A 24,478-nucleotide genomic window follows, 5' to 3' on the forward strand; every position below is an offset into this window, starting at 1 on the left:
AATCTCTTATGAACAACCTCCACTGCTTCAGTGACTGGAACATAAGTGAAGAGAGATGTAACATCGTATGAGACCATGGTTTCATCTGCCTCCATAGGACATCTCTCACCTTCTCAACAAAATCCAAAGTGTTCTGGATGTGGTGTTCAGAGCTGCCTACCAACGGGTTGAAGATCGAAGCCAGAGACTTTGAGATGTTATAGGTGACCGAGTTGATCATACAGACAATTGGTGTTAAAGTTACACCCTGTTTATGTGGTGAATGATACACTGTTAACCTTTGCTGTATTTTTCATTATTATGTGATTTGAATGGTTCATCATACTGTTTGTGTATTTTTACTCTTTCAGTGGTTGGTTGCAATAGTGCATTACATTTTAACTCTTTCACTGCCAACCATTTCCAGATTTTCCTCCAACCTATGCCATTTGTCAGTATGATACCAGTGAAAGTATTATGGTTTTGACTTTTTAGGGGACTTGCCTGTGTGTAAGGTTCAAGAATTCTGATCATCTAATCTGCTGCATGCAGTTGTATGCACATGCACAGCTGCTGCAAATGTGTGCTTGCCACTGCGTTGCCAAAGGCGAACTTCAGTCAGTGGAGAATATTGTAATAATTTGGCGGAGGCTTCTCAGTCGAGCAGTAACTGAATTGCTCATTTACTGAACGTGCAACATGTACAGAACTCTTCTGGGAACTAGTCAACCCAACTTAGTGAAACACACACTGAATGCATGCTGGCCCCGCCCACCTCTACCAACCACCACTCCATATCCTGACTGACATGACCTGTGATCCAGTGATTGACAGGAGAGGAAAGACAGGCCAACTTTGTTAACTCTTCGTTATGATATTCTCGAGAGGACAAAAGATTTTGCACCTGTTATTGTTGGACCTCTGTGTGGAAACTGCAAACGGGACGTCATAAGGTAATGCAAAGGACTCTCCTACCTAACATACTCGTTTATTAATTTTTAAGAGCATGTATATTTTTTGTGTGTGGGGGGGAGGGGGGGCTTAAAATCGGTGTTAGCTTGGTCGAAATAGCACATTAGCTGAATTATTCTGGAAAAAATAGGTTGTGTGTGTTTTTTTCTTTTCTTATTTAAATATATATTTAGATATATATTTTCCACGGGGAGGGGCGAAGAACACAGGCGCAACGACAGTCTTTGTCTTTTTCCCGCCGAGTGTGGTGCATTGTCCTCCTGCGCTTCTGTTCTATGACTATTGAGAAGCTAGCCACGCTAACAGTGGGACATTTAGCTTCAGCTAAAGCAGCAGGTAAAAATACACATTTAATGAGAATAAAGAAAGACAACTTTTTTTTGGAAATTTAGAGACTGCTAAAACAATCTTATCCAGTTTTGAGCTTGCTCATGTAGGTTAGCCTGCTTTATTTAATTTTGTGTGAGCTGCAGTACACAACATTAAAAAGTTAATATAACATTAGGTTGGTGGCGCGAGGAACTCCAACCTAAGTTTAATATTTATTATTTTTTTAAGTGGGAAGGGGAGCATGTTTTTTTTCCTTTAATACAACGTCTTCCAGGGTCTTTTTCATAGGAAAACCATGTAACGTCTGTGTTAGGTTGGTCAAAAGAGCAATTAGTTGAATTATTCTTGAAAAGATGGGTTGTGTGTTTTTTTTTCTTTTATTTACTTATGTAAATATATTTTTCAAGGGTTAAATAAATGCAAAATTAAATTAACAATTGTCTCTCTGTCTTTTCCCGCCCAGTGTGGTGCATTGCTGTCCTCCTGCCCTTGCTGGCTGCGCTGACAGTGTGATGTAGCCTCAGTGTTTGTGTTTTAAAGGCTTTTTCCACCAAGATGTCTGTTGAGAGAGAGATGACCTTACCCATCACACCAAGGGTAATAGCGCTTGGTAAGTAAATACTTTCAATCCTCTTGTAATATTTTTGTAAAAAATCTATGTAATTATTGTGGTATTTGTACCCACAACAACTTACTTAACAGGGGTTTGTCTGTTTTATATTGTATAAAAATAGAATACACACAGTTTGCTGCTGTTTCTCTTATTATACACAATGACCAACAGGAAAAAACAGCCTAACATTTCAGCACAGGCGAAAATGCCAAAACATTAGGCAGTTTTTTCCTGTAATTGATCATAATTTTCATTACATAATAAATAATAAGAGAAATAGCAGCAAACCGTGTGGATTCTATTTTTTTACAGTGTGAGGCCTGCTATCCAGCATTCTTGTGGAAACCTTATTTGTAAGGGTGAGCACATTGTCTTATTGGACTCTTGTCTGTTTTTAGGGAATAATTTCATGTCTGCAAGCCGCTGGATGATCAGTTTGGAGGGCAAGGTATTTTATGAGCCTGAGCAGATGCATGACTTTGCCAGCACCCTTGCTGTCTTCTTTGCGTCATACTACGTTTTCAACCTTGAGTATCAGGAGTCAGCGTCCATCACACTGGAGATGATACAGAGGTAAATACTTTACACCATTAAAGTTTACACCATTTAAGAATGAAATATATGTGATAGCTTGACTACAGTTGCAGAAACATATAGGTGATTGCTGTAATGTATGTTTTAATTTTGAAATTAAAGCAGCCCTTTTTCCGTTAAAAGGTTCTTTGTGAGGATCAATCGAGACATGGGAACAAAATGCCCTGCAAAACTTGGTACAAGCCGCAAGACAGGTCGTGTCGTAAAGAGGAAGGTTACAAGCATCAGCCCTCGGATCACCACCTTCCTCCAGCGGCTCTCTGAGTTTGAATGGAGAACTTCCAACTAGGTAAGAATACAGAGATGATAATATCTTTTACATAGCTGATAATTATATACATACTGTACACACATCCATACAACAGTATGAATGATCTCAGACAGATGTGAACAAGTGAATAACCTGAGCAAACATGAATATTGATGATGTGTCTTTGACAGGTGGTGATAAAGACTACGCTGAACCCGACCATCCTGGTAACGGAAATCTAAATCCCATGTCACATTCTATTTCCTGGGACCCACTGATAATTATTACATTTTTTAAATGATTTTTGTTTTACAATTGTAATAGTTTATTTAATGTTCATGCTGGTGGGTTTGTCCTGTTTTTAGTGGAATGAAAAACTGTTTTCCTTAAAAAAATCAGACACAGAAAGGTGAAGGACTGTGTAGTTTTCATGTACGCTTCTATTTATTTTGGTTATTGACATTGTTTTTATTCAGTTGAAAAATGTTTTTCTTGTTAAAAAAATATCAACAATAAATGTTGGTTTAATTCACTATTCTGAGACTACTTTATTGAATTATATTGTTTTTTGTAAATGTTCTTATATTGAATATGAATGTTAATATTATTTTATATGCTGTAAAACACAATTACAGTCTAAACGGGCGACCGTGGCTCAGGGGGTTGGGAATCGCATCTGTAACCGGAAGGTCGCCGGTTCAATCCCTGGGCTCTCTGTCCTGGTCGTTGTGTCCCTGGGCAGGACACTTTACCCTACTTGCCTACTGTTGTTGGCCAGAGGGGCCGATGGCGCGATATGGCAGCCTCGCTTCTGTCAGTCTGCCCCAGGGCAGCTGTGGCTACAACCGTAGCTTGCCTCCACCAGTGTGTGAATGTGAGAGTGAATGAATAGTGGCATTGTAAAGCGCTTTGGGTGCCTTGAAAAGCGCTATATAAATCCAATCCATTATTATTATTATTATTATTAAACAAATTATACTGTACACAATTACAGTGTTATACCATAAACCACATTTGCAGTACAGTGATACTATAAAACTTAATCACGGTAAGTCTTTCTAACTGTAAACCACGTTTACAGTAAAGCTGTTATACTGTAATATATGTTTACAGTAAAGTGGTTGAACTGTAAAACATCACAACAGTAAAGATACTGTAGATCAGTAATTACAGTAACTTACTGGCAATAGTGTTGCCAGTAAGTTGCTGTAAAAATACAATAAAATGTCTAACAGTGTACCACTGATCTTTGATCCGTGGTTGTTGATCAATGATAATGACAATTTGCATACTACTTAACTTATTTTTACTTTATTGACCTATATAAGACTCTTCGCAGGATAAAAACCACAAAGTGCTTCACAATAATATAAAACAGATATTAATGATCAAGAAACTGCCCTCACAGCCCATTGTTCGTCTGAGACATTCCCTTTCTCTTCGAAGAGAGAGCAAAGTCACTCAATGATTGACCGAACGTTTCTCCTACTGAAACTGCTACATCCAGATCCCATTTTTGGGATTTCCTTACCTGGATCATTGAGCATGCATCGAGACATCTCTGAAATAGTTGTGGTGAAAGTTGCCTCTATGCTATGGCCAACAGAGGGTCTGGTAAAAACTGGTAACTTTAAATTTGGGGGTGGGGGATTTAGGATTATAAAAGGGACATTTTAAGACACTGTCAGCTGATATGCTTTGGATCAGTATCATTTTCTGTTACTTAAGTAAATTTTTTTGGTGAATTTTGTTTAGGTTTGCATCCAAATTTTCTGTCTGGAAGTATTCCAGTTGCTTTTTTCCTCCACACAATCTTTCTATGTAGGCTGATTTGGACTCATCCAAAAGCTGTTGGTTCTGGGCATCTTCTTCTGCAAATTGAATGGCTTTTTAAAAAAAACGTATAAAAACTGTTCCCAGTGTATCGCTCTCCCTTGCTGATTCTATCTCTAACGTTTTGATTGCAGGCATATACCTCAGTATTTCTGCTCATCTCTGAGGCGTTGGTTTTATCTAACAGAAATGTGAGCCAGACTACTGTTAGTCTTTCTGTTTCTAACTGTCTGCTTCACGATATCATGTTTCCTAAACATTTGTTTTCAGTATGATATCATGTAAAAACCCACATTAATAACTGCCACTCTAACCCTGTGAGGCCTGCTGGGGGAGCTGTTGAGTATTTGTGAACCTTTCAGGATCCCTAAAGGGAAACGCAAATCCTGACTCCTGCCACTCAGAGAAATGAAGAGAAACAATAAAGAGCACATTAATCGAAAACACTGTCTCTGTCACACTAAGAAGGGGTAAAAACAGCAAAAGTTACAAAAGTTAGCACAGATACAGTTTTACATTAAATACAGGAAATATCACCACATGCTTCATTTCTAACCTGATATATTGCAAAACATAAAAAGAACAAACTCGTGTTTTATTTTAAAAATATACTTTAATACAACAGCTGCATATAAATATTAAAATATACATTATACAGGTGTACAGTACACTCACACAAAACAAAAACAAAAAATATTAGGCTTCTATTTGTACGGCACTTCTTGTATTTTTTTTCTTTTTTTGATTATTATTAAGGATTACGTACTGACTTACATAAAGATGAGTTAATGTGTTAACAGGTCCAAAGTATTACTGTAGTATTGTGATTACTGGATTACTGAGAGACAGACAGGGGGGTGTGGGAGGGGGAGAGAAAGGGAAGAGGAGACAGGGTTGCTGTACAGTATATGACATGGCATTGTGGAATGTTTGCTAGTCTCTTAGTTTTCCTTTCCTCCCATCTTTCAGTGTGTTTTCAGACAGATTAAAGAACCAGCAGGGATGTGATTGTTCACTCTTTATTCTCTCCACAGGATTTTTCTCTAGAATACTAAAGTACTATTTCATTTCTAATGAGACATGTTTTTCTGTTTTTGTTTTTTTAAACTGCTCACATCCACAACTGGCCTTTGGTTTCGACTCATCATCAATCTGGACAGAAACGACTGACTCGGTTTTGGTTAAAGCCACGAGGTGTGTCTCAGCTGCCACCGGCTGTGCCATCAACACATGTGCAGCACGTTGTTAACGTATCGGATGCTACAACCATGCAGGTTTTCAAAACCCACTAGTAGTACGAAATGCTCTGTGAGAATGAATATGAATGTCTGCATTTTTGGTCACTGCATACGTTACTGTCCTGCCAAAACATCAGCTGTATTTCCCCTGAAAAGTACAAAAGAATAACTTTTTTAACAGAAATGAAAGTGTCCTTTGGACTTTTCTATTAAACACCAGCTTCTGTGGCTGAAGAACAAAGGCACCACAGACGTGTCTAACTGCCACTTCCCATAGACTCCCATGTTAAAATGCCCAACTTCTGTCATGAACATGATTACAGCCTGGTACAATATATAGTTTTGGTCTTTACAGCTAATTTCCCACTTTACGGCAACTACAATTCACCCATTTGGATTTCTGGCCATGGCCAGTTTGACTGACAGGTGCAGACACAGGCAGCTCTAGGCAATGACTGTTTCCTAAAGCAGAAGCTGTTTAACAGTGTCTGTCTGCATAAACGGGGTTCACCAACTCCAAACACACTCCTTTGGTGTCCTCCAAGATCCTGACAGCACATCGGCAGAAGTGGATGATGTACGTGTCTAAGATCCAAAAACTACAGCATGAAAAGCACAGTGACACTTTCTCTTGCTTTTAACATTTGGTTTCCCTTCAGCTCATTGGAAGCCTAACTTTTGTTTTCCACAGCTGGCTGACGAACCAACACCAGCACAAGCAAGAGAAGCTCCCAGTTGTACCAGACTGTACACGTCCTCCACCTGGAAACGGAGCTCAGTGTAGGGAGATGATTCTTTCTCAGACTGCCAGCGGACAGCGATCGCACTGCTTCTGCTGGACATATGAATCCTGCTAAGCCTCAGCTTGAACTGCATGTCCCGGCTTTAAAGGTGGTGCCTTTGAGGATTTTTTAACGGAATTATCTGACAAACAATGTGACTTTCTAACTTGTGTGGACTTTCAACAAGTCTGTGTTTGAGTTTTGATGACTGCAATCTGAATATTTTATCACTTATACCTAATTAACAGTATTCTCTTTGTGGGTACTGTAACCAAACGGTTTCTTGATATAGTTTGCTGACCTCAGCTGACAGTACAGTGCTTTCACCCTCTAGCCTAAATACAGCTCCAAAAAGAACAACAGAGCTGCTGCCAAAATGTTAATGGCGAGAGTTCAAATTCCACTCTGATAACGACATATAAAAGATTAGCAAATTAGTTAAGATGACATTGCAACCGCTGCTTTAACACAAGACCAAAGCCTCACACATAACCTCATAAGGTACGATTTAACCTTTAGCAACAGTATTTCCCAAAGCACCAAGCAGTTCCTCTAAAGCCTTGAAGTTGTGGTATCTTGCTGTCTGAATAAAATGTTCAATAATTTATCATTAAGTTTGCAAGCAATCTAGGTTTGGCAGAACATGGTGTGCACAAGTAGGACCTTGTTAATCATACAAAGTCAGAGTCCTTAAACAACCACTGCCAGATGTTCTAAAAACAGATGTTCCGCTCTCTGATTTAAATGCAATGATACCACATGAGGCACCGACTGGCAAAGCCTCATCTAGCTCCTTCCACTTCAATTTAATTGATGGAGAAAAGTAATATGGACCTGCAGGTTGAAACTGACACTTGGACCCCATCTGGCTCCTTCCAGATGGAAGTTTCCAGGTCAGCAATAAAGGAAGCGGGGCATCGAGACGCAGGCCACCAGGGCGATTGAAAGATATCAGAGTGTGGCAGAGGGTGGAGGTGACGGTGTGGATTAGAAGGGTTCGGATAAACTACTCAGGGTCCCTGACTAAGTGCCGCTTCCCTGGCCTCCTCTGCCTTTGAAACTGGAGAAGCCAGAGTGTTTCCAACAATGAGAGCAGTGGAGCAGAGCGGGGACGGGCACTTGGAGGTCAGCAGCGTCCCACCGGTGTAGTCTTACTGATGAGTCTATTCAGCCCAGCGGGTCCACAGGGCCTGAATGCCTGGTCCAAAAAGCCACTGCAGCCATGTGTAAGCTTAGGAAGGTCAACCACTTCTAATTGTTCTCACCCTAACACTGCTGCTTCAAGGATTTAAGCTACACTTTACAAGCATGGCACACACAGAGGTTAAAACTTCTTCCTCAGGCAGCTATAAAAACGTCAGAGTGTAAAAAAAGAAAACAATCGGTTAATCTCGTGATTTTAAACAGTTACTGAAGATAACAGACAAACTTACAATGAAATAAAATCCTGTTCACAGCAGCCAGAAAAAGGGACGGTCTGGTCATCTCGGTTGTGAAATCACTTTATGACCAGAATTACTGTTAATTCATTTTCTCATGTTTTGGTTGCAGTTCAAAATTCCACTGGAAGTCTTTCAAAAGCAGAGCATCTCCACACAGCACAGCTGTGTATGAGATACAGAGCTTTTACTGTTTTATTAGCCCACAGAGGGGTTTTTGTTGTTGTTCTAATAAGTACCTGCCTCAGTTATATTGCATCTTTTCGTATCCATACTTCCGTGCCAGCATTTAATGCACCTCTAACGTTTAAAATGTCAACAGTCAACGATACTGCTTTGAAACGTGAAACTTAGTCTGCTGAGATAAATGGATGAAAAGATTAAAACCTCCCTGTAACGTTTTCAGTGGGAATTTCCACACTGGTAGCAATCATTAACAGCCTCAGATGTGTGTCCTCTCTGTATACCACATATGCAGAAGCTCCTTACTTTCAACTGTCACCATTCCCTAAACTGCTGAGCACTCAACGTCTTCCCCCTTTCTCCAGAACTTTCTCAGAAAAAGCCCACGTGCACATGAGCAACAGGCAAGTTTCACAATTGTTTACTTCTCTCTGCGTCTGGCAGATGGTGACACCCGACGAGGAAGCCAGTCAGATAAGAATCGTCCAGTTTCTGCAGAGTCATTGTCTATATTAGGTCGGATGTGGACAAAATTGTAAGCCGAGACTGTTTGTTCTGGGCTGTTTGTTAAACCCCAGCAGATCCGCGGCTGAGCCTGGGCCGGGCTCGCCCTGTTCTGACCGTGAAAAAGTGAACAGTGACCACACGACTGACATCTTTGGGTCAGTTCACTTTTCTCTCTCTCCTCCTTCCAGGTGCACACAAACAGAAACACTACAGAGGAACTGAATCAGGAATGTGAGAAACAGAAACAAGTGGCCTTGCCAAGACCGGCCACTCCCTATTAAAGCTTTACAGTTAAAGGGATATTCCACAATACAACAAGCTACAGCATCAGTTAAGGCCCTTAGATGAGCGCACCGCTTGTGTAAAACCGGCTGTTTTTCTGTTTGGATCAGAGGCAGGAATTCACCGTGTTACAACTGTTTGCAGTTTTTGGCATATAGATGAATGTACACAGCAGATGGTGCGCTGTGTTACGTAACAGCGATCTGAACGAAGGAAAATATCTGTACAAACTTGTGTAGTCTTTAAACACAAAGACCTCATCCTCCTCCTCTGACGTGACAGATGGGTGTGAGAGCGTTTTAAAGCTCGGCGATCTGCACAGTTGTTTCTCTGCTCTTTCCTCATGTTTTCTGTTGTTGTTGCACGAGCTGCTGCCAGCGCACGATCCCGTGACTCTGCTGGCAGCATCAGCAGCTTCCCAGCCCCCCGGGAGAAAGTGTGAGTTTTGGGGGGGGGGTTATGGGTGTAGAAGTGCACACCATTAGCTACACTCAGTGACCTTCCCCGAGATCACGCGTCTCTTCACGGATGATCACATGAAAGCCTGAGCGGGTTTCTGTGGTAACGTTGAGGACGCCTCATTGACATTAGAGCTGAATCGGGTATCTTTTCATTCTCAGACCGTCTTTGGCACCAGAGCCTCGACGCTCTGTTCCCCAGCAAGGAAGGCCATTCCAGCTGAGCAACAGGAATCCTCTGTTTACAGTACAGCTTTATACAACCATGAGCAACATTTCCCAGAACAGAGCAGAAAACTAAAAGCAGGAGCGACGCTAAGCTGCCCCTCACTCTTCTAAAAAAAATGACAACAAGCAAGACATCCACGACGTGAAGAGTTTAAGTTGAACCGCTCCGTTCCTGAATGAGACAGGAAATGTCTTGTTTTTCCAATTTTTTTTCCATAGAAAGGGGGCAGTGTGTAGAACAGCAGCTTTGGAATGCAGCCCAGATGGGAGCTTGTCAAGGTTAAAAAACAAAAGGGAATTGCTCCGAGAACAGCCGCTCCCCTATGTATATTTCCCAGATATGATGTTCACAGAAACCAGTGCCCACTATTGTTTCCACAAATAGATTTCAACATATACGTGAAAACAATGTAGGTTTCCATGTATAGACTTAATTTAAAAGGAAAACATTCTGCTTCACCTTTTTTTTTTGGTGACCCCAGATGAGCCTGCATTTTTTTCCTTCTTCTTCTTCTAAGTAAAGTCAAGTGATGCCAAGCTTGGCGCAGCAGTCACGAGTTAAGTTTTACCTTGTAATAGGTTTTAATAACACAGGTCCCTGTGGCTTTAAGCTCCAGGCACTTGAGAAAGGCGTCATTATGCAAACAAACCGCCTATTACAACAGTACGTCCTTGCAGGCCAAAACCCAGTCAGCAGTTACTGCCTCATGCCTCCAAATGTGTTTGCATGACTTTTCTGTCATCATATAGTAGCACCATACTGAAACAAGCCCAAACCAGCAGTTGGTCGCAAAGCGCTTGGTGCCCTCAAGTCTCTCAATCAATATCTGTCTTTAGAAAAAGGTGCCAAGAGTCTTTTTTTTCCTCTCTCTTTTGGAGGATTTGAAGCCCTCTTCAAAGGTGCTTTGTTGCTCTTACCACAGTGCAATTCAAAGGTCTTAATTAATTTTTTTAGCGTCCAACAACATTTACAGAGTGTGGACAGGTTGGTCTCCAGCTTTAGCAGAGACCACAGAAAAATAAAGAAAAACAGAAAATAAAAAGGCAGATTTTTCTCTCTCAAAACTCTCAAGACTGACGCCCACTTTGTGGGCTGTGGCATCATCAAATAACAACAAAATCAAATCAACAAAAACAAATTATTTGCTTTCTAGCTCTACAAGTGTGTGTGTGTGTTTTTTTTTCTCTATTTGTCATTGCAAGTCAGGAAATTGCGCTACATAATCAGGTCAGGGGGTTGAGGAGAGGGCTTGGGGCAGGCATCGAGGACACTTCCCTTTTTTGGGGTAAAAAATAAATCCACCACAGATCAGCTAAAGGAGCACCAGGCTGCAGAGCTAGACGGCCAACCAATCGACAAGGCGTTTGGTCAAGTCCCGTCTGCCACACCACGGCCTCTCGGGTCCGTGACGGTAGTGCATTTACGTGAAAAGGATCTAAGTCTATCAGGTGATGCCCATCTTTGAATGATGCATGCAGGTAAATAGGACAAGAATTAAAAGTGTATCAGTCACTTCACCCCTCTCTCAGCAGGACAGGATGGTGTGTTAATGGCTGGCAGCATCTGAAGTGGTGAGAGGTGTCAGAGTAGTTCAGCAGTATCACTTATCTTTGGTCAGTTTAAATTAAGGTGCAGTTTGTTTTCTTTTTTTTTCTTTTGATCTCTGCTTACATTTTGATGGGGTGACGGGGGTGTCAGAGAGGGATGGGTGACTATTAAAGCTCCGAGGACTTTTCAATCAGTTACCATTGACTGGTCTGGCATTGGGTCTCATTTCAGATGCTGGTGCAATTCAAATGGTATGTAGAGCTTCTATAGAAGCCCAGCCAAACAAAAAACAACAACAAAAAAAAACCCCAAACCAAAACAAACACACCCTCTTCTTTGTTTCCCGTGCCTGGGCTCCTCCCACTTCCTTATTTTTAGAACTTCCTCTTATCCTCAAATGCCCCCTCGCCCTCGGCTCACTAACGGCCCCCTGACAACAACTACGACCATCTACAAAACAGTGCAATGTCTATTCATAGGCACAATGGGGTACAAATACAGCACAGAGAGGGAGAGAGGAACACTATACACGCTCATACAGTATGTTACACGCACACACTTATGCACGCACACAGAGAACACAGAATACAGAGACATCAGCAGCAGCAGCAGCAGCAGCAGCAGCTCTGGCCTGTTGGTGGTTGTGGTGCAGCCTGCAGAGACAGAGCGGTGAAGACGGCTGCTGTTTGGAGGACCAACAGGAGAGGACCAGGAGCAAGGTAGCAATTTACTATCGCTTTGTTTAGGCTACTCCTTCCTCTTCTTCCTCACCTCCTCTTGGTTCCCAGCCTCTCCACTTTGCCGTCTCTTTGCTTAAATGTGTACGACGTGAGAGCAGAAGAGGTGTAGAGGAGCTTGGTCTCGACAAGTTGGTGGTGCTGGGAGGGCGGGGTTGGAAGAAGAGGGTACGGAGAGAAAAGGGACTGCTGTTTTGGGGTTTTACCCCGATGCCTCATCCCCGTCCTGTGGGGGCTCTTTGCGTTGGTTCTGACCGCCTGCGCTGGCTGCCAAAATCCTCTGCACAAAGTCTTTGGTCCGCCCAGCAACTAAGGGACCTGAGGTAGCCATGGAGATAAATTAGGAGGTGCGATGGAAAGAAAAGGACAAGTCGCAAGCAAAATCAAACCTGTTTTTATAGCACGAAATATCCAAACTGCTTATTACATATCTGTAATGTTAGTCTGTTTCTCACCACTCGACTCTCTGAGGATGTCTTCGAGCCGTTGGGTCATCCCTCGTTCGTCCGTGTCCTCCTCCTCGCTGCTCTCCACTCGCCGCCTGATCACTTCCTTAATCCGTAGCAGAGCTCCCAACAGGTTTTCTATGCAGCAAAAAGAGGAAAAAACAGCAGTGTGAGTCAGGAAAGCGTTTCCAGGGGTCGAATTCTGTTTCTGAAAGTCGAGGGAGAATAACTGATATCATTCAGGGCTGTGGAGTTCCACAGAATCCAAAGGCGTGCATTTTTAGTCGCCTACATGAGACAAATTACAGTGTTTAGTGCAGGGCTGTCAAACATACTGACCTTCTGTTTGCAAGGGATGGCTAATCGGGACTAAATTGGCTCAAAGAGAGAGCAGCTGAAACAGCTTGTTTTAGAGATAGGGTGAATTGAAGGGGCTACAGAAAGGCTGTGAGATAAATAAGAACTATTTTGAACTGCCAATCATGCAAAGCTGCTCTCGCAGAACTCCCCTCAGCGGTACGAAGCAGATGTTTATTTTCAGAAAGCAGAAGAGAAAGCAGAGAGAAAAAGAAAGGGAAAGTAAACATCAAGCTGAAACTAAAGGAGTGAAAGTGGTGCCCAAAAGGTCAGATGAGTGAGTTTGTGACTCAACCCTCGATCTTCAACTCCTAACTGTCCAAGTGGAGCTGCTCAGTGGCTAACAGATACTGACTAGTAATATGAAGCATCTGGAGTCAAGAAACACGCTTTTTGTTAAAGGAATCCTTCTTGGGTCTGTGAGATAATAGCAGATGGGTTGCTACAACATGTGGCACAGAGAAGCAGCTGGTTGGGCCCACGGGAAAGCAGAAAATGTAGGGTTGAAATTGGCTTGGAAAATGTACGTTTAATAAAAAGTATTTTCTTATTATTAATATTATACTTGGAGAGGTTTGCGGATGGTAAGCAGCAAGCCCAGCCAGTGGGTGGGCATGTGATTAATAGAAGAGGTAATCTTAGTTTTTAATTTAAAAATAAATGGATTGTTTTACATCTATAATTAGCAAAAGTGGTTTAAGAGTGAATTATTATATTAACATTATAATGGTATATTTATGTAAGCCCCGCTTCTTTCCAGTGTTTGAAAATTTTCCCCAAACATCTGTGTTTTTGTTTGCTTATAAAACAGAAACGGTTTAGTTTAGCTCAGATAGTAGTGCTGTGAATCATCGGCACCTCCTATGCTAGTGGCTCCTCCCCTGTCAGGTCATGTGACCCAGTGGTGCCATGACACCCCTTCTGTCTGTGTACATTATTCTCGCCTTGATGTGATTTGTCCAGGGCTCATATCAGCAGGGAGTGCGTGTGTGGGCGAAGGACCACAGTGGGTCTGACCAGCTGCTCCCCAAGTCTCTGTAACACACACACACACACACACACACACACACACACACACACACACACACACACACACACACACACACACACACATTCACACAAAGCAAGTCCGGAGGCTTCACACAGCACTGGCATGGTACCAAAGTGCTCTTTGTTTGAAGTTTCCTGTTGAATCTGCGGCTAAGTATGCAAAAGTGTGTTTTGTATAGATGCAAACAGCAGCGATATAAAGCGAGTGAATGGAAGAGAAAAACAAATGACACAGGAGCAGAGGAGGAAAAACGGAAGGAAGGAAATCTGTGAGGTTAAGTTCTGTATTTGGGCCAGTCAGAAGGCAAAAAATCACAAAAGCAGAAGCCACAACTAAAATCTTTGCGAGCAAATGCTGGGCCAAAATCAGGAAAGACTGAAACGTTCAGAGAAAATCAAGGAGAAATGGACAAAGAAAGTTGATGCTAGTGAGGTTGGAATTCACAGAGATCGATAGAAAACCAGACGAGGAGCACGAAGAGTAGGACGAGGAGGAGGAGGAGTAGGTGGGCAGAACTGGGTTGATAGATTTGGCAGAGTCGAGGTGTTGATTATCAGGAGCGAGGTGAAGTCGCACTTCCAAGGGTTTCCCTGCTCCTCGTGGTCTTGTTACTATCAGTTCTCTGCATTAACCTGTTTTCTTAAACAGAGCATCTTCAGTGTTATTTGAAAAGATGGTTTCTCACTAATTTAGCTTGATTTAAATTTCATTAGTAAGGAAAATGTCCACCTTGCCACGCTGCAGCCTCTGATGTGGTTTTACTCTCATTAACTGACGCTGGGTATAATAAATTAACTCATTCAATCATCTATCAATTTAAATTGTAAGGCTCTTCCATCTCATATATAGTGTTACAACAGTCTGTCCCACAGAGCCAGTTCTCCCACTTCTTTCCTCTACTAAAGTCAACTCACGTGAAGTGAAAAAAGACTCACAATGTTTAGAAGCTTTGTACATACAAAACTGCTTCACCCGTTTAACGGCTCAACAATTCAAAGATCTGATCAACCAATCACCTGGCAGGAATTCAGAGCATTTAAGCATGTCGACATGATCAAGACGAACTCCTAAACTGCAAACCGAGCAAGGGACAGAAAATTGATTTATGTGTCTTTGAACTAAACATAGCTGTGGTGCGAGACAAACTTGTCTCAGAAACTGCTCATCTACTTAGATTTTCACACACAACTGATAGAGGAGGCCAAGATTATCTTCTATTTGATAGAAAAGGTTAAGGAAGAGAAGCAAGACTAGTGCAAGCTGATGAGGAAGCAACACTAACTCAAACAAATAAATAAATACTTGACTTGACTTGACTTGAACAGTAGAAGAAGATTTCTGAACACACACGTTGAAGCAGTTAGGACTAGGTGTGGGACCACACACTGTATATAAAAGATGGACACACCCATGTGACACCACTCACTGGTTTTGTGGAAACCTCCAGGATAGAGTTTTGGTTTTTAATGAATGCAGCAGTTTAATTAATTAGCAGCTGATTTGCATTTTCTTGCTCTCCTCCATTTAACTTCACTTTACTCTAATTTATTTGAACACCGTCACTACTGGGAGAAGCCAAAAGGTTGATGGGAACTGACTAAATGTTTAGACTATAATGCTGATATTTGGTGCTGCTGTATAGGTGACTGTATCACAAGAAAAAGCAGATATCATTATCGTTAGCCACCCACAGCAAGAAGGGTCACCCATTTGAAAAAGAGAGAAATATAAAAATAAACATAAAATAAAAATCTAGATGCAATCATTTATAAGAAGAGCATGTATAGAGTTTAATGACTATTTTGACTATATGTTCAGGGAAAAGTCAGAAGTGTCAGGCATCTGAAACCCCCTGCTAAAGAATACCCAGTGATTTCCTGAGTACTGACCATATTCCTGATTGAGCCCCCACAGCTTGATCTTGTTGGCTTCGTGCTGGGCCTTCTTTTTCAGCCGGCAGGCCCTGAAAACAGAGGAAAATAAAACACTGTCATTCTTTAGACTTTGTGCGAGCATTCCCATTCTCCACATGACCCCGTTACTGAGTCAGCTGGCTCACGCTGACCGTATTTCCAAACCATGAGGAAGATTGAAAACCTCTTTAACCCCTCTGAAGGACCATTTGACACCACAAAAGGGCAAATCCAGTTCTGGTTTGAGAGTGTTGGAAAAAAGGGATCTGAGAATAAAACAATCAATGCGTGTCAAATATTAATGCCTCTCATGGGGACTATTTTCTGCAATGTGGAGAGAATTTCTCTTTTCATACAGCTATGAGTGAGCTAAATGAAACTTAGGGAAAGAAAATACTTGCAGGTCAGTAGCGCTGGATAGAATATTTCCTCAGTGTTTCTCCACATGTTGACTTGAGCCTTGCCAGGTTTTTCTTTTTTGTACCACAGTCCCTGATGGTTTGAGGAGGATGTGGACGACAGTACAAAAATTTAAATGTTCCTAATCACTGCGGGGATGGGACTTAACCAAGTACTGAGCAGGTTCCAATATGCACCACAGGTTTTTACATTTGGAAATGTGATTATAGAGATATAGAGTTTCTGTTCTTAATGCAAATCCAAAAATAGTCCTTGAGAGATCTTGCTGTTTATTGTGATGGATTACCTACAGCTGCAAATTGATTTAAGTAATGTACTGAATGAAAATCAGTCGCTGCCTGAAGGTAGGAAAAGTGTTCACCAAGTTGAAAGCTTCTGGTTCATGCATGTGTTTGGAAAAGGGCTGCAAATGGTTGTGTTTAAGAAACCTGGAAGTGTATGCCAACCTGTGGCCAGCCACAATAGGGTGTTGTGGACAATGCATCAGGCAGGAAATCTACAATCTGATGATATCTGATGACGGTTGGCAATTCTCTGCACTGAATTTATGCATCCTGTGAAACATGATTATTAACCTTCTTAACATGAGTACTGAGCAGCATTTGTAATGTCAAAGATTGCCAAAGTTGCAAAGATTGCAAGATTTACTTTGCTTCTGTGGGTAAATCTACAGACTGTGTCAAATCCAAAGTAGTTCTTGGACTTCAGCCTGAAATTCTGCTGCTAAAAAAGTGGACCACATCAGTCCAGCTCTGAGGTCCTTACACTGGCTGCCTGTCCGTCAGAGGATAGCCTTTAAAGTTCTGATGCTGGCCTATAAAGCTCTGAATGGTTTAGGACCAAAATACATCAATGACCTCCTGACCCAGTATGAACCATCCAGATCCCTCAGGTCATCTGGATCCGGTCTTTTATCAGTTCCCAGAGTCAGAACCAGACACGGAGAAGCTGCATTCAGCTTTTATGCTCCTTATATCTGGAACAAACTCCCAGAAAGCCTCAGATCAGCTGAAACACTCAGTTTATTTGAATCCAGGTTGAAGACTCACCTGTTCTCAGCTGCATTTGAATAAAGCACCAAATCCACACTTTAAGCTTAAATTTCAAAACTTACATTTAACTACTGATTTTATCTACTGTTCTGATTTTATCTGTTTTGATTTTATATACTGTTGTTTGTTTGTTTGTTTGTTTGTTTGTTTGTTTGTTTGTTAATTAGTTAGTTAGTTTATTTGCTTGTTTTATTCAATTTTAAATCATGCTTTTTATTTGTTCTTGTTTCTAATGTCTCTGTAAAGCACTTTGAATCACCTTGTTGTTGAATTGTGCTATACAAATAAACTTGCCTTGCCTTGCCTTGCTATTATTTCTGGTGTCACCAAGTCCTATATTCCTGAACACAGCCGAACTTAAGCTAATTCATATAAACTTGATGGCCAAAGGTTCAAACTTCACATTAGCTTGCAAGCTAGGTGAAACAAATTATTATAACAGGAAATGCATAGCAAAACCCCCCCAAAACCTCTTAACAGTGTATGATGGAGGTTGTCCTGTCCCTGCTTCCAACGATCCAATTACATACTGAAGTTTAAAAAGGAGTATTTCCTTCCCCAAGTCCGTGCATGCTCATGGGGGGGGGGGGGTGTCTTTGAGTTGGCTGTCGTGATTCGGTGTTATACAAATAAAACTGCATTCAACTCAATTAAATTCATTCACATTCAATTGTGTAGTGGCAAGCAAATACAGTTACAGTATAATAATAAGATAGTAGCAGAAAAGATGATGGTAAGTTCTAGTATGATTTTATTTTTAGCTTTCTCTATCTACAACATGACTTAGCTTAATGTTTGCTCAGTGCTCTGGTGGAATGAGCCAGAGCTTTTCTTTTGCTCGTGTTCATACAACACCTACCACTCACCTTTTTTTTGGTGTGAATATTTGTGTATTTTTCTAGTCTGTAAAAATGCTATTTATATCTTATTTTTTGGCAAAGATGGCAACAATGTTTAAGTTTTCATTTATTTTGCTGTTATTTAATCCAATTTAACCGGTGATCCTATAGATGCACTTCATATGCCCAAAACACCACTAAAATAGACGTTACACCTTTTTCTTTTTTTACATGTATTTAGATAAGAGCTTGAAACAAGCAGCCAGATTTACTATTCAGAACAGTGGAGAGGCTTCTGGAGGGACTTTGATAAAATACAAATAAAATTATTTAAAAAGAAAGAAAGAAAAAAAAAGCAGTGATATAGGTCTATTATGAAGAAGTTAGCTATAAAGCTTCTTTTTGTTGGTTCATTACTTGAAAGAGCTCACTTCAGCGGATGTATGGATTTGTGTCTCCTCTGGTTTCTAACTGGTCAAAATCACTACACCATGAAACCACTGAAGAAGCTAAACAATACTTTCCCAAATGATGGTGTATTCCTGCTGAGTCTAGTTAGTAAGTTAGCATCCGGGACAGTTATCATTGCTAAGCGTGTTGGCTGGAATGTTGTGCCAAACTGGGCGAGGGCTAAGAACCAGCCCAGTGTTTTTCCTTTGTGCCGCCTGAATGCCCCAGGCAGGTTATTTCAGACATGAGCAGGGAAAAGAATGAGAAGGAAGGTCTGAAGGCGGTCAGGCTAATCCAACTACTAACCCCAACCTGGACTCACGCAGCCACAGCTATGACAGAGTAAAAGAAGTGAATCTTCACATGAGATTCCTGCATACTAAACAAAAACATGTACTCGGTGACTTCGCAGTCACACTTCCTCTGACGTTAAATTTCCCTCACTCCCCTCCCCTTCAGTCTCTTTTTCAGCTTTATTTCTGTAAGTCCTTGCCAAACTTTCTATTAGATGACATGTTTGCGTCGTGTTTAATGTATGTTTTGAATTACAAGATATTCCCAGGCTCCTGCAATAATGTCCTGAATTCTGAAATCTCCCCCTCCCTCCCTGCAAAGATGAACTTTATATGACCCATCTTTCCCTCTACTCCTCGTCTGCCTCTTCAATCCTGCCTGATTTCCTTGTATTCAGCTTTTCATCCTGCTCCCCTCCATCTCCCCGCCTCTCGTTTTTTCCTCTGCTTCCCTCCGTCCTTCCTTCACTTATTCTGTCAAGATAATATCCAAGGTAAGTTTGTTACAAAGAAACAGGCAATGCAAAAATACACTGAAGACCAAGCTTTTCGACCTTCAGTGTTGTGTGTGTGTGTTATTCTGAGGGACATATTTTAAGTAAATTAAAGCCCGTTTGAAATTTTACAAATGGTAGTTTCTTTTAAGGCTTGCTGATCTGCAGAGTTCAACGACATGACGGCATCATCAAAGGAAAAATTCAAATCAGCAAAAACACGACCCATTTCCCAAGATCCTTTTATTTTCCATCACATGAATGCAACTGATGGTCTAAAATCCACACAGATATCACGTCTCCATGTGTTCTTCACCGTCCATGTCCTCCACCACCCGAATTTAGAAGGTCAACTATTAAATGCTGCACATATTTGAAAACCAATCTTGACAGGGCTAAAGACTGCAGATACTAGACCACAGAGCCCCGCAGGCTTCTCTTTTCTGCCAACAAATTACAAAAGCTGAAACCCTCTAAAAATTCCCACTCAGGCCTCATAAATCAATACAGAGCATTTCCAGTGTTCTCACTTAGTGCAGAGGATGTAGGAGGGCAGTAAAGAGCATGCTGTACCTGGAGGCCAGCTTGTTCTTCTCCTTGCGTGAACGGGCTCGGGCCACAGCGGGCAGGTCGTTGACCGGACCCATGCCATCGATCGCTGCGTTGAGCTTCTGCAGCTGCTCCCCGATGTTGTGGAGCTTCTGAGGGTTCGGCGTCAGGTCGCTGGCATCTGTTTTCCGGGCTTTGCGTCGCCCCTTTTTGCCTGAATTAACGACAACAAAATGAACTCCATACGTGTCCGGTCAGGTAAAAACAGTGCAGCTCTACCAAACCTGGCCTTAAAATGTCAGGATGCCAAATCTCCCAGTGGTACAAGGCAAGGCATCTATTTGTTTTAATATCTGCTTTCATTTGGAGGTATTATGGTTTGCAGCTCTATATTTTTAGTACTGGACTCTTCTAGAGCAGCTTTGCATGATTAAAGTTTGAAATAAACATTAGGCACCCAAGGCACTTTGCTAAATTGCTATTTAAACCAACTTTCTACTAATTGCTAGCCCCTTAAAATAGAAGATTTGCAAATGGTGTGGGTGGATCATCTGAGCTTGCTACAAGAGCTATTGTTTCCCCCCTGAAATGACTACATTAGAGGTATATGACATGATACAGAACTATCATAGAGATGTCACATAGAAATTACTGTACAATGAATGACATGATTTAAAATAAGCATCCACCCCAATAGTTTGATAGATTTACGGAGTATTTACACAACACGTAAACTGTTATCAGTGCTGACTCTTGTTTGAGTGGTTTGACTGGACTAAGTTTAAAGGACTGCCATTCTGGTTTGTACAGCACGACACGGGCTGCAGCACTGCAGCAAAGCTATTGTTGAGCCTGACGTGAGATTCGCGTACGATGGGAATGTTGAAAAATCCACATTTTGACATGCAAGTTGTATGTAGGGCACATGCCTGAGGGTGCAGGTCTGATCTGTGTCACGGGAGAAAAAGGAAATGGGACGATCCCAACTGCAGCGTGCACGTTGGGTTAATGACTCCTGCTGCTAAACCTTCAATCCAGCCCTTTGATTAGGGTTTAACTTATCAATCTGACAATTATCTTTTTTAATAATTAGGTCATCGGCACTCCAAAAATGTCTTCCCCAGAGAAACAACCAGTTTCACTTAATAATCTAGTAACTTTTCTGACTTTTTTATTTATTTATTTTTTGTATGAAACAATCAGCATTAAATAGCATTCACTAGCATCACGCAGTAATGCTGTATTCTCACCCTCTCGGCGGTACAGCGTGCTGGGAAGAGTGCTGGAGCTCCAGGACAGAGACCAGTGGACGTCACCGCCAAGTTTCTTCTTTGTGGCTGACTCCCGAGCACGTCTGTACTCCCAGAAACAGCGACGCTTCGACGGTCGCTCGCCCAGCTGCCTGGCTGGCTCTGCTTCCACCTCTAGAAGGACAAATATGCAAAGACTTAGGCACTCATGTGGGAAAAACCTTGCAGTTCTTCAAGCAACTTGCTTGCCTGTTAAAACAACAAACAAACTAAGTGACAGAGAATAGACACAAGAACAAAATATTTGATGAAAAGAATCAGTGAGTAAGGAAAGCAGCCAAGAAGAAAGTGTTTCATAAAACTTATATCTCCAGAAAGATCGGAAGCCATCTTGTCGGTTTCTTGAATTCCCCCTGGTGCTGCATCCAAACAGACATGTGAGTGGGTGGAAATTATTTCCTATAATCCTTTTTGTCCTGACAAGGCTTCCCTGTCAGCTCTGTATAAAATGCAAGTTTCTCTTTTGCTCTGTTTCTTTTTATCTTGTGACATCTTATCTTCTGGCTGGATACCATTGCACTAAATTACATGTAAGTACAAATACAAGTGGCACAACTGCTGAACCATCAAAAAGAGTTTATTTAAACACTGACAGGGTCATGATAATACAGCTTATATTTTCTAGAATAGTGGGTATCATTACTTTGAAGCACAGCAGAAATACTCCGGAGTAATCGTTTTGGTTCCTGCATTTTCATAAATGTTTGTAATTTTTATCACTTAGAATTTTAACAGTACAAGGATAGAAGGGAGGAAGCACTGATTACTGTTCAGCTGCTCATTAATGTAAATATCTAATTAGCCAGACATCGTCAAGACGAGATGTTGAAGTTCAAACCGATGAAGAAAAGTGTCTTTGCGTGTAATGGTTGTGGGTGCCAGGTGGACTGGTCTGAGTATTTCACAATCATCTCTAAAGTTTACAGAGAATGGTTAGACAAACAGAAATGATCCAGTTAGCAACAGTTCACTGGACCAAAATGCTTTGTTGATCCAAGAGGTCAGAGGAGAATGATGCGACTGCTTTGAGTTGATAGGAAGACAAGAGTAAGTTAAATAATCACTTGTTACAACCAAGATATCCAGAAGAGCATCTCTGAAAACACAACAGGCCAAACCTGGAAGCGGACAGACTACGGCAGCAGAAGATCACACGTGTCAACAACAGAAAACTGAAAAATCGTTGCCTGGTCTGATGAGTCCCGATTTCTGTTGTACCATTCAGATTCGTAGGGTCAGAACTTGGCATAAACAGCATGAAAGCATGGACCCATGTTGCTTTGTGTCAGCGGTTCAGGTCAGTGGTGCTGTGGGGGATATTTTCCTGGCACACTTCAGACCTCTGAGCACCAACCGATCATCCTTAAACACCACAGCCCACCCGAGTATTGCTCCTGACAACTTTTAATGGCTGCTTTCAGTAGGATAAGGTGCAATGTCGCTCAAATCATCTCAAACTGGTTTCTTGAATGTGACAATGAGTTCACTGTACTCAAATGGCCTCCAGATGCCAGTCAATCCAGTAGAGCACCTTTGGGACATGGTGAAACGGGAGATTCACATCACGTGCTGCCCTTAAATCTGAAGCAACTGTGTGACAGTGTGTCATGTCAATAGGGAGCAAAATCTCTGAGGAATGTAGAATCTGTGCCAGGCAGAAGGCAGGGAAAGGGAAACCTGTTAGGGTTACGTGCACCTAATAAATTGGCAAGTGAGTGTATGAGCTTTAGTTCATCTCAAACGTGATAATCAGGCTCTTTGTTGGGAAAAGGTGCACACTTTCACACCGCTCTGGTGAGCTACAACTAGGGAAAATATTTAAGAACAGCACAGTTCTCGCTCATTCCTGCAGCTCTCTCTGCACAGCAGCTGTATCCCCACAGAGCCTGAGCACCGAGCGCTAAGTGCCAGACCTACTGTTGCTTCTACCGTTCTCTCTCAGCGATGCATCAACATTTAACCTGTGCGTTGTGTCAGATGATGTCCGAATAATGACATTAGACAACCCTTTCATTGCGGTTCTTTGTTCAAGGTAATTACAGGTTGCGTGTATTTTTTCCCCACAGCAGCAGTAATAATCATGCTTCAGTTCACCTCACTGTTGAAAACACTGTTACTTTGTCATAAGATTTAGGGGTTAGCAGTTAGATAAAATAATCTGCTGGAGCTTGAGCTCAGAGTGAGGCATACTTACTCAACACCATTCAGCACAACCCAGGCAGAGCGTGCGCTTTGTGTGAGAGCAATTGTGTTGCTTCTGACTCTCTGAGTGATCACAGAACAGCTGCAGTGTTTAACTTATGAATATGAAACTGCAGTGATAAAATACCCTCTACTCAATTCAATCGTTCAGGATGCCAGAAATGTAAAGCGTCATAGAAACCTACAGCTACAACACCGGCTCCACAAGCCATAGTTCACATTAGAAAATATTTTCATGGCTCTTCAGAATGGCTGGAAGAATCTGATAAAAATAGCAATGAGAAAATTAAATCTTCATTATTTTTTAAGCATACAAATAACATTTATTGAACGTAATCTGGTTAAAATGTTGCAACAGAATCGCTTGACGAGATAATCCAAATCCAGCATTGATGCTCCAGGCCACACTGCTCCGGAGGAAAGTGAATCTTGGAGGTGGACAACGCTGACAGCCACATATGCAATATTTATTAGAAGAGAAATACCCAGCAAGTGAAATGACGAATGCAACCCAATCATAACTGACAGCTATTCGTGTTTATGTTTGGTCGCTATGAGATCATGCTGTGAGCCCCAATCCAAAAAACACATGCTGTATGTCCTCATGACAAAGCCACCAGCACGTATGCCGTTTCACACAAAGACGTCATAGAAGATTAGCCTCAGGCATGCAGACCCACGAATAATGGCGTCATAAATAATACAGCGTGCAAAGCTCCACCAGCAGGAGGAGAGAAGAAGCTCTTCTTCGAACCCGCTGCACAGACGTCCAAAACAGAAAGAAGACGCTGTCACAGTGAACACAGTCGTTTCTGCTGTGATTAAATCAGATTTGAACTTGATAACTGTGAAGTCCTGCCCTTGCTTTTATTCATGAGTGGACAGTCCACACACACACACACACACACACACACACACACACACACACACACACACACACACACACACACACACACACACACACACACACACACCACAGACACAGACAGCTTATGTAACATCATGGTGTCTGGTCCTGTCTGCAGATAACGCCATTGTCTGCGCTCCCCCTTCAACTCGATCTTTTGCTCCATGGTTTTCTGTTTCTCAGCCTTTTGTCTGGTTTCCTAAACTCACTCAACCATCATC

General features: G+C 41.7%; 2 protein-coding genes across 5 annotated transcripts in view; one reads left to right on the forward strand and one right to left on the reverse strand.

The window, feature by feature from the left end:
• The first annotated feature begins 807 nt into the window (after nucleotides 1-807).
• Nucleotides 808-3,245, forward strand: LOC308394992 (uncharacterized protein). Of its 2 annotated transcripts, none has more exons than XM_080879644.1 (5): nucleotides 808-932; nucleotides 1,745-1,891; nucleotides 2,293-2,467; nucleotides 2,612-2,777; nucleotides 2,930-3,245. In XM_080879644.1, the coding sequence occupies exons 2-4, from the start codon at nucleotides 1,837-1,839 to the stop codon at nucleotides 2,775-2,777; spliced, it is 396 nt and encodes a 131-aa protein (XP_080735770.1). In that variant the 5' UTR covers nucleotides 808-932; nucleotides 1,745-1,836; the 3' UTR covers nucleotides 2,930-3,245. The 2 variants fall into 2 exon arrangements, with proteins under 2 accessions (XP_080735770.1, XP_080735771.1); XM_080879645.1 differs by lacking the exon at nucleotides 808-932 and adding an exon at nucleotides 1,074-1,287.
• Nucleotides 3,246-5,201: 1,956 nt separating this feature from the next.
• LOC308395510 (uncharacterized protein) overlaps nucleotides 5,202-24,478 on the reverse strand; it is a 49,663-nt gene continuing 30,386 nt past the window's right edge. For all 3 annotated transcript variants that reach the window (XM_080880391.1, XM_080880392.1, XM_080880393.1), the window contains 5 exons: nucleotides 21,089-21,262; nucleotides 19,863-20,052; nucleotides 15,718-15,791; nucleotides 12,430-12,558; nucleotides 5,202-12,292 (listed from right to left, as the gene is read on the reverse strand). In XM_080880391.1, coding sequence (XP_080736517.1) covers nucleotides 12,177-12,292; nucleotides 12,430-12,558; nucleotides 15,718-15,791; nucleotides 19,863-20,052; nucleotides 21,089-21,262 — 683 coding nt within the window. In that variant the 3' untranslated portion in view covers nucleotides 5,202-12,176. The remainder of the gene's footprint in view (nucleotides 12,293-12,429; nucleotides 12,559-15,717; nucleotides 15,792-19,862; nucleotides 20,053-21,088; nucleotides 21,263-24,478) is intronic.

Source organism: Rhamphochromis sp. 'chilingali' (assembly GCF_963969265.1).
Source record: "Rhamphochromis sp. 'chilingali' genome assembly, chromosome: 4".
Classification (NCBI taxonomy): domain Eukaryota; kingdom Metazoa; phylum Chordata; class Actinopteri; order Cichliformes; family Cichlidae; genus Rhamphochromis; species Rhamphochromis sp. 'chilingali'.